This window comes from Alligator sinensis, unplaced genomic scaffold, assembly GCF_000455745.1.
Source record: "Alligator sinensis unplaced genomic scaffold, ASM45574v1 scaffold1059_1, whole genome shotgun sequence".
Taxonomy (NCBI): Eukaryota; Metazoa; Chordata; order Crocodylia; family Alligatoridae; genus Alligator; species Alligator sinensis.
In genome coordinates this window covers 291,427-301,290 of record NW_005842103.1, presented here as the reverse complement: position 1 = coordinate 301,290, position 9,864 = coordinate 291,427, and the positions used below count along the sequence as shown (strand labels likewise).

Genomic DNA, 9,864 nt, shown 5'->3' with positions numbered 1-9,864 from the left:
TGAGGGCAGCCCCTGGCTTCTCCAGGGAGACAGCAGCCATCTTTTCCTGAGACATCTTGGGCGAGGTAGCCCATGCCTGCAACCGGGCTGGGGTCACCTGCAGAGCCGTAGCTGGACCCTGCTCAGCCGCAGCGTGCTCGTTGCGAGCAAAGCCCCGAAGGGCCTGTGGGCACCGGGGGTGGTGCCGGGCTTATCACGGGCTGCGGGATGGCATGCCTGTTGGAAGGGTTGAGCCGTGCCATCTGCCCACGAGCTCCCCGCAGGGGAGGGCACCTCACGGCTGCGCGGGCGGTTGGAGCTGAGTGCCCAGTCCGGGCCGTCGCAGGCTGCTGGTCCCAAGGTGGCGGGACGCAGTCAGGGCCCCTGACAGCGCCGCCTGCCCTGGAGCGATGCAGCAGATGGAGAAACAATGAGCACGTCTGTGGCAGTCGGCGCCATTCGATCGGCGGCCTGGTGCCGGCACGCGGGGTCACTCCCCGCTGTCGGGAGCCTCGCGTCTACCCCTCGCTCCAGGCGTTCGGGCTCATCCCAGCACTGACGATGCCTCTGCTCATCTGTGGTCGCCTGGGATTTCCGTGGTGGCTAAAGCTGTCCCGAGCCCTGGCCAGGAGTCCTGACGGGGGTGGGAAGGGCTGGGCAGCGCGTGCTGGCGGAGGCTGTGCTTTAAGGGCAAGTTGGCACCTGCGCTGCCCGGGGGAGCTGAGCTTACGGCTGCTCCGGGCTCCCCTGCAGGTGAAGTGCGCACTAACGAGCCGGCCCTCGTTTGCCATTGGCTCAGTGGTGTTGAGGGCTTTGCCATGAGGCTGGTGCCGGTGAGGGGAGCCCAGCCGGGGCCTCGGGCTCCTTTGGCCTGCAGGGAGCGGACGCAGTCACACACCCCGTACCTCAGAGCCTGCTTGGGGGCCGCCGGTGAGGCTCCCTTGGCGAGTCTGCAGTTGGCAGCGCCCACGGCCAGTGAGTTCAAGCAACCCATGGATCCGAAGAGCGGCCACGCTCCCCGCAGGCCTCGGTCAGGCGCAGCCCAGGCCATCTGAGCGGTGGCACCAGACGTGGGGACAGAGCCGAGCCACGCTGGGACGGCCCTCCTGTCCTGGGGGAGTGGGCTGTGTGCAGTCAGAGGGCAGGGCAGGGCAGGGCCTGCTGGGGGCACAGGTGGGTCCTGGGGAACGTGGCTGGCAAAGCCGGGCTGCAGCCACTGGCCCTTACCTGGGCTCAGAGGCTCGCTCCAGCCCTGCTGCCCCTGGGGCTGCAGCTGCGCGGGAGGCTCATGTGCCAGGACGGGCCCTGGCGGTCCCTGCAGTGCGGTGGGGGCAGGGTGGGGGGTGCACTGCCTCTCTTCTCACCCTGGGCATTGAGTGATGTCTTTGGCATCACCCAATGCGGTGGCCTCTGGGCCTGCCAGGGCCTGGCACGGTCCCGCTGCGGGGCTGCAGCTGCGTTCCTGGGTGCTCTCGTGGCACCGGTGTGCCAGCATGTCCAGGCCCATTGCGCTCCCTGGGTGCACCGGAGAGGTCGGCGCTGCCTGGGCTCGCGTTGGGGACCAGCCGGTGTGCAGCCACGTGGGGATGCTCCGGGCAGCCCAGGGCCTCCTGCCGGTGCCCAGTGCGTGGCGGCAGAGCCAAGCCATCAGCCCTCTCTGAGCTGGGGGTTGGCCAGTCCAGGCAGGGCCGTGGTGCAGGCAGCCTAGCCTGGACCCCCTTGTCACCTCCAGGGTGGGTGGGCAGGCACTGGGGTGGTCCCAGGGCTGAGCCTGCAGCCAAGGACCTCCCTCTGCCCACGTCCCTGCAGCAGCAGTGGAGGAGTCGAGGGGGAGGGGGCCGTTACATAAGGACCAGAGGCAGCGGCAGAGCAGAGCGAGCGGCATGGAGCAGGGGGAGGGGACGGCGGAGCTGCAAATCACGGCGCCTCCTGCCCGGCCTCCCTGGCGAAGGATGGCAGCTCGGTGACACGCACCTGGGCCTTCGCCTCACCCACGTGGGTGGCTCTCTGCAGGCCAGCGTGGGTGGGAGGGGGAACGTGGGCTCCTTGCCACCCTGCTGTGGCACTGGCCCCAAGCCAGCCACGCTGCCCCACTGGCACTGGCGCTGCCCCATGCTCCCCACTGCAGCTGCCCTGCTGGCCCCGGGCTCAGCACCAGCCTGTGGGGGCAGCTCTGGTGGGCAGCTGCCGAGGGGCTGAGCAGCAGGCAGAGAAGTGCTGGGGGAGTGTAGGGTCTGATCCAGCCCTGGATGCAGGGCTGCCTGGTGCGGCTGGGGATGGCTGTGGCTGGGCAGGCGCCGCGCCCCAGCCCCAACAGCCACCTGCATTTCCCACGCCCCCACACAGCGCGCCGGGCACAGGAGAGGTCAGTCTGTGCAGGACATGTGCCTGGGCGGGGCACAGCCTGGCTGCACTGGGGCAGGGTGGGGTAGGGGTCTCCACCTGCACCCCACGCTGGCTGCGGGTCGTGGGGGAGAGCGCGGGGGCCTGGGGCAGCTGGACACGACGTGGCACGTCCAAGGCAGGCAGGGCCATGGCACTAGGTGCCCAGCACACCAGGCTGGAGCCCAGGCTCAGTGCCACCTCTCCTGTCCCTGGTGGGCCCAGTGGAGGCTCCCCGGGGGTCGTCTCCATCCCCATGCGTGAGGCTGCTGCATCCCTTCTGTTGGCACTGCCTGTCCATGCGTCTGTCTGCACGTGCCTCTCTGTGTGCATCAGCAGTCCCCTGCCCGTGGGTCGTCCTGTGCACATTCGGGTGTGTGGTCCCTGCCCAGCCCTGGAGTGCAGGATGCTGGTCGTGCTGCTCTGCATTCACAGACCCTTGCATCTGCCACCCTGGGTGCCCGCCTCCTCCCTTCCACGGCACACAGAGGGTGCGGGGCCTGGTCCTGTTGCATGCCTCGCTGTGACCCAGCGCTCCCACTCCCCTGGTGCCCAGCCAGGCCGGGGGCTGGAGCAGAGTGGGAGGCCATTGGGCTGGTTAGGCATTCCCCAGCCACTCGCCGGGCATGGGCACTGGGCTGGTGCAGGTCTCTGGGTGGGGGACACAGCTGCTCACCGTGGCCGCTGACTGTCCCTGCCCTTCTCTCCACAGAGCCGTGGATCCCAGTTGGGCAGCTCTTCCTGAAGGTGCTTGGCAGCCAGCAGCCCCGTGGCTCTGAAGAGGCAGCCAGCTGCCCCCAGATCACTGCAGCCATCCTGCCACCCTCGCGGGAAGTGCCCGCCTGCCCGGGCCCCCCAAGACCCTGCCTCTAGCTGCGCTGGTGGGGGGCGCTGCCCCGCACCTGGCCGCGATGGGGACTCTCTGAGCCGTGGACGCAGGCTTCCGGCTGGGTGTGGTGCCGCTCCTCCCAGACGATGTGGCTGGCTCCGCGCCAAGGCCCCGCCACGTCCCCTGGACTCCCCGCGCCTGAGCTGGCGGCGGGCCGGGGCCTGCGCCTCGTCCTGGGTGTGCTGAGCCTGGCCGTGGTCGTGGCGCGCCTGGAGGGGCAGGCCTACTCTCCCACCGTCAACACACGCTATGGGAAGCTACGCGGCGTGAGGGTGCCGCTGCCCAGCGAGATCCTGGGGCCTGTGGACCAATACCTGGGCGTGCCCTACGCGGCGCCGCCCGTCGGCGACAAGCGGTTCATGCCCCCTGAGCCGCCTGCGTCCTGGTCGGGCATCCGGAACGCCACGCACTTCTCGCCCGTCTGCCCCCAGAACATCCACAGCGCCGTGCCCGAGATCATGCTGCCCATCTGGTTCACCTCCAACCTGGACATCGTGGCCACCTACATCCAGGACCCCAACGAGGACTGCCTGTACCTCAACATCTACATCCCCACTGAGGACGGTGAGTGCCGGCGGCCGGGTCCCGGGGCGTGGGTCTGCCGCATGCGGCCGCCGTGGCACCTGCAGCATGGTCTGTGTGTGGATGCGCGCGCTTCCTCTGCCCACGCCGCTTGCCCCCGCTGCCGCCCCTGTTTCGTGCTCTCCCTGCCCCGTGCCTCCCCCGCCCGCCATGGCTTCCTCACGGCTCCTCTCTCGTCTTGCTCAGTCTGGACCGGGCTCTGACCACAGATCTGGCGCTGAGGGCCAGGTGCTGCCACAGGTGGCCTGGCCGTGTGCCCCGGCCCAGGGCGGGCTGCCGCTGGTGGGGAGGAACACTCCTGCTCGCTCGCTGGCTCTGCTGGGATGGGGGCCCAGGAAGCGGGGCTGGCTGCTCTCTCCAGCCGGGGACCCCAGCTCAGGGCAGGGCCCAGCCAGGGCATATGGGGACATCTTGCTGATTGGCGCTGGGTAGGGTGGGGCAGGGGTGGGGGCACCGGGACCAGCCCCTTTGTGGTGAGGCGGGTCGGGCGAGCCGGGCGCCTCCTCTCTAACCTTCTCTCCTGCAGCAGGTCTCCAGCCAGGACAGTAAGTAGCAGACGAGGAGGCAGCCCCCTCCCCGGGCCGCGGCCGCCTCACTACAGGGGAGCTGGGGGTCCGGTGGGCAATGCCACCGGGCGCCATCCCACCCAGGGCAGGGCTGAGTGTTCCTCCCGCGGCGGGCACCCCCCCGCCCCGCCCCTTGGTCGCCCGGGGCGCGGTCGTGCGTACGTGCATGCCCGCTGCGGCCTGTGGAGCCTCTGTTATTTTGTAGTCTTTTATTCATTTTACAGTAAAGCGGATTTCCAAGGAATGCGCCCGAAAGCCCAACAAGAAAATATGTAGGAAAGGAGGTAGGTAGCAAGCCGGCCCAGAAAGGAAAGAGAGAGGGAGACAGGGGCCCTCCGCTGCCCGGCCTGCCACGTGCTCCTCAGCCTTCCTCCACCTGCGGTGCAGCCCCCGCCCGCCCGCCTGCCCCTGCCTGTCTGCCCCTCCGCCTGCCCGCCCGCCGGTCCTGCTCCGAGGGGCCTCCTGGCCGTCCCGGCTGCGTGATGCTCCCTCGCCAGGGCATGGCTGGGCCGGCGCCGGGAGATCGGTTCTGCCGCCAGCTTGGACCAGGGCAGGGCCAGGCGCATTCCCAGGCCGTCACCAACTGCCACTCGCAGGGACAGGACCCGGGGCCTGGGGATGGGAACGGGGTGAACCGAGGGGCCTCGACATCTGTGCAGCCTGCTTGCCCCGGGTGCCGTGGTGCTGGGCCCGCCTGGATGTGCCTGTGCCTGGGGGTCCCCAACACGGCACCTAGGTCCTGCCGGTGGTGCGGGGGCCTGGCCCCCTGCACCTACATGTTGGTGCCGGCCTTGCCTGCCCCGGCACCCAGGCTGTCTGCCCGCTGGGCCCAGCCAGGCTCCGGGCTCGTGTGACCCAGCCTGGTCACACACCGCCTGTGCTCTGCACCCTGCCGGCCTGCCCAGAGGCTGCATCCTGCAGCAGGGCTGGGACCGTCTGGGTCCCGTGCCGAGGGGTTGTTCCCACCACGGTGCAGGGAGGGCCCTGGAAGCTCCTGGAGCTGTCCTTGTCCCAGCCTGCCCGGCCTGCAGCCACTGTGGTCTGTGCAGTGCAGGCCCTGAGCCCAGGCTGCAGCTGCTCCCCCAGAAAGCCGCAGTGACAGCTTTTCCCAAAGGCGGGGGTAAGCAGGGTGATGTGCGTGGCCCTGTGCAGCTGCCACGTGTGAGGGCTGGTCCTGCCCTCACCCACCTGGGCTCGGGCACCTGGTGGGTGGTAGGCAGGTCCCAGCACCTTCTACCCATGCAGCTGGGCTTGGCGCGGGGCGGGTCCTCCCAGTGCCGCTGGTGCCGTGGTTGGCTGCTTTGCTCTTCCTCCCTGGTGCTGGGCTGGCTCTTCCCTCCGTCTCCCAGCATCGGGGCTGCACACTAGCAAGTCTCTCCCATGCCTCCCAAGCAGGCAGCCTCCTCTCAGGTGGCACCAGCTCCTGGTCCTGAGCAAGCCGCTTGAGAGCCCTTCTTCCTGCTGCCCCAGCCTCCACTGCCTGCCAGGCATGGCCCCTGCCCCAGGGGAGCTGCTGTGTGCCATGGGACCCAGTGCAGGGAGGGGCTGAGCAGGGGTGCAGGGCTGGCATCCCCTGAACGCTGTCCATCACGGACCAGGGGATTCTGCACTGCTGTTGGTGAGCAAGGCCCTGCTGGGCATGTCCAGACCCGGTGGGCTAGCACCAGGGCGGAGCCAGGATACAGGCGTGGGACGTGTGCCTGGACGGCTGGTGCCTGAGCGCGGGAGGGCAGGCAACAGGCCACACGACCCCGAGCCTCCCACAGAGACGCTTGGGGGCTGGTAAAGGCACATTGCTCCTGCACCAGGCCCCCCAGCCCGGTGCTGACCTCTTCTGCGCCCGTGATGTGCTGTGCCGCGAGCATTGTTCTGTGATCGTAAATGGATGCAACCCCTGCTCAAGCAGGGGGACATGGCAGCCATTTCCATAGAGGAGGGAGAACGCCTTCTCTCTCTGGCTGCAGAGAGCGGGGCACAAGCAGTGGCTCTAAGTTGCAGCACAGCAGGTTTACACTGGAGTTCAGGAAAACATCACTATAGTGCAGGGAGGCCATGAGGTAGGTGCCAGGAAAGCTGTAGGTTCTCCGTCACTGGGGGTGTTAAAAGAGCTTGGACAGGGACTGGGCAGGGATGATCTAGGCATCACGATGCCTGTGCTCTGCTGTGGGGATCTCCCAGGCTTCCTGGCTTTCCTGGCTGCCACATGGGACCGGGAGGGAATTCCTTCCCCTCTTGCTGCTACCTGTGTCAGGGGTTTTCTAAGCCTTCCCCAGAGGCACTGGGTGCTGCTGCAGCCCAGGCTGGGGATGGGACTGTGCCAGTGCTCCTGCTGGGACCAACCCCACAGGGTCCTGTCTAGAGGGTCTGGTCCCTGCACTCAGGCTGAGACCGATGCCAGATTTGGGGTCAGAAAAGAATTTCCCCCTGGTCAGATTGGTCCGGGCTGGGGAGGGAGTTGCCTTGCTCTGTAGCCTGCACGGCCTCTTGCTGGAACCTCTCGGTGTCTTTGTGGCAGCAGGACATTGGCCGCTCTGGTCCCCTGCTTTCCCTGTGGCAGGTTTGGGTGCAATGTCTGTGCTGTGTCAGGTTGGCCGTAGATTTATGAAGAGGTTAGATGATGGGTGTGCCTGGCCTGGTTTGGACAGGGCTGATCCTGCCTCCGGCAGGGGCTGTGCTAGTGACCGCTGGAGGTCCCTGCCAGCCCCACAGCTCAGTGATTCTGTACTGCACTTTGTACAGGAGCAGCAAGCAAGGTGCTGGCGGGGCAGAGCCCGTGCGAGGTCCTGGGGGGATGGGTAGCAGAATGGGCCGGCTGAGTCGGACCGGACCCCCCCAGCTCTGATCCACCCTTGGCCCGGGGCTCTCGGGCACAGAGGCTACACGTGAAGCCTGGCACAGGTGAGGCAAGTGCTGGGGCAGCAGCCGTGTCCCACTGCAGTGTCTTGGCCCATGCAGGGCTGTCTGGAGGCAGCACTGCAGCCCCTGTGCTACTGGCTCTGAGAGCGCCAGGAGCATGGGGGAGGGAAAATTGTCCCTGTCCCTTGCCTGCAGCCTCAGCACCAGCCTCTCCTGCCCACTTTGGCAAGCAGCCTCCCCTCCCTGCACCCTCGACCCCCCCACAGCTGGGTCTTTTGTAGCAGGCTTCAGGCTGTGACCGGACAGATGGGCAGGCTCTGCTCTGCTTCAGAGTCTCCTTGGGGGTCTGGCCTCCACCGTTGCATGCTGCCATTCTCGCAGTTGAAGGGCAAGTGCTCAGGGCTGCCGGCCCTCGTGGGGACTGTGGGGTGCCTGGGCCAGCCGCACGCAGCCAGAGGCCTGGGACTTGCTGGGCTTCCCACCTGTCCCAGGGCCGAAGGGGCTCTAGGCCACGCGTATAACTGGGCAGGTGTCAATGCATTCCTAGTGAGGTTTGAATGCAAGCCAGTGCGCGGGGAAGGCCAGTGCCCTGGGCCCATCCACCTGCAGTCTGGGGTCTCGCCCCCGCCCCCGCAGCTCTGCCCTGCCTTCTGCGCTGCAGGCGCCTGGGTTCACAGGAGTCAGAGAGGGAAACCCGGCAGCAGCAGTGAGTGAGCTGCCGGCCCAGGCAACTTGTAGCACGGTACCAGGCAGCCTCTGTGCCCTTGCTGCACAGGGTCCCTGGGCCTTGCTCCTCTCGGTGTGAAGGTGGGGGGTGTCAAGCTTCCTCCTATGCCAGTTGAGCCTACCTGGCACCAGGCTGCCCTGGCCGGGCCACAGGGTCACCTGCTCTGGGCTGCCACAGGCTGCGGGCCCCGTGCGGAGCTGAGGCTCCCCTTGCCCCAGTGTCACCAAGCAGCGCGTCTGTGCTCTGCACACCGGCTTGCCTCAGGATGCTTGTGTGTGCTTCCAGCACGCAGGGCTCTCCGCATGCACCATGCAGCGGCACAGCCTGCCTGCCCTGTGCAGCTGGTCCCAGCAAGCTGCCTGCTGCAGGCGCCTGGCCCCTGCAACCTACTGGGCACCAGCAGTGACTGCAGCCCCGGGGCCAGCACAGCATCCGGGAGCACTGCGTCGGCTGCGATCTACAGGGCACAGGCTGCTGGGGTGGAGGGTGTCTGCATCCAGAGCTCAAGGCAGGGACTGATCCTGCATAGAGGGTGGCAGGCAGAGGGAGGTGTGGCCCAGGTGTCAGGGTGGGGTGGGCAAGTTGTGGAGCTGACCTGGCTGGGGGTCCCTGGTCTCACAGGGGCCCTCAGAGCTGTGGCTGTGCCCTGCTCTGTCTGGAGCATGGGAGGAGGCTTCTCCCTGCCCTGCTGGGGCTGACCGCCCCCTCTCCCTGTGCTGGACGAGGCAGAGGCAGCCCCAGAGCAGTTCGGGGAGCATTAATCTGGTCTGGGCCCAGAGCAGGGGCTGTGGTTAGGCAGGGGGAGCTGGGGGCAGAGACCTCCAACCCATCTGCCTGTCGGTGCCTGACTCCCTGTGACCCCACTGTGCCCGGCACAGGCCAGGGGAGGGCAGGTCCTGCTGATGCAGCGCAGTGCGCCCAGGACACCCAGGGGGTCTGGTCCTAGGCTGTGCGCCCTGGGCTGCATGAGGTGCAAGAGAGGCTCGGGCACTTGCTGCCGCCACCCATGCACCTGTGCATGCAGGCAGGCAGCCCACTGTGAGCAGGCCCAGCACCTGCAGCAACGGTCGTGCGGTGGGGGCATGTGCCAGCTGCTTGCACATGGGCCTCCTGCTGCTCTGTGCCCGAGAGACGTGGCACCACCTCTGCGCGCACCCCGGAGGGCTGGGGCCTGGGCAGCCGGCGCCTGGAGAAGGAAGACGCTTCTGGCCCAAAGTGGGGGCACACAACGTGATACTCGGGTCCTGACCATGCGAACCCATGCGGCCGGCTGCCCTCTGCCCCAGCGCTGGCTGAGCACCGTCTATGGAGCGGAGGGCAGCGGGCACAGCATGTGGTGCTCGGGAAGGAGAGGCAGCCACAAGGGCACATGGGAGGCGGGTATGTGGGCAGACGCCTGGGTAGGCCTGTATGCAGCAGGCTCCACGGCCCTCCTGCTTGCGTCCAGAGTGGCCCCAGCCCATGGCTCCTGCCCCTTCCCCAGGCCACGGCCCAGGTGTGCAATCCCTGCAGGGCGAGGGGCCCGGGCGGGCCAGCAACTGGAGGTGCCAGAGCCCGGGCGGCTGGAGAGGTGCCGTGTGCGAAGCCCGGCGGGCGGGCGGCGGCCCCGTCCCTGCTGTCTCGCTCTCTTTGAATTCTCTTGTTTTGTGTTCTGTTTTCCTTTCCTGTTCTGTCTCCTCGTGTTTGGTCCCTAGGAGCCAGCGCTAAGAAACAGGGCGAGGACTTAGCCGATAATGACGGGGACGAAGACGAAGGTATTTCTGTGCTCGAGGCTGCTGCATGACGCGCAAAGCCAGCCGCGTGCTCGCCGCTGGCAGCCGCCTGGAGCCCCGTCTGTCTGTCTGTCTGTCTCATGGGGCTGCGCAGCTGCACGGGGGCGGGCG

At 67.7% G+C, this 9,864-nt stretch overlaps 1 protein-coding gene across 5 annotated transcripts in view; it reads left to right on the top strand.

Moving 5' to 3' along the window:
- Positions 1-3,016: 3,016 nt before the first annotated feature.
- Positions 3,017-9,864, top strand: part of NLGN3 (neuroligin 3) — an 18,168-nt gene continuing 11,320 nt past the window's right edge. Inside the window, exons 1-3 of one of the 5 annotated variants that reach the window (XM_025205056.1) lie at positions 3,017-3,814; positions 4,623-4,682; positions 9,676-9,735. In XM_025205056.1, coding sequence (XP_025060841.1) covers positions 3,337-3,814; positions 4,623-4,682; positions 9,676-9,735 — 598 coding nt within the window. In that variant the 5' untranslated portion in view covers positions 3,017-3,336. The remainder of the gene's footprint in view (positions 3,815-4,622; positions 4,683-9,675; positions 9,736-9,864) is intronic. The other 4 variants (XM_014520314.2, XM_025205054.1, XM_025205055.1 and 1 more) reach the window with 4 other exon arrangements.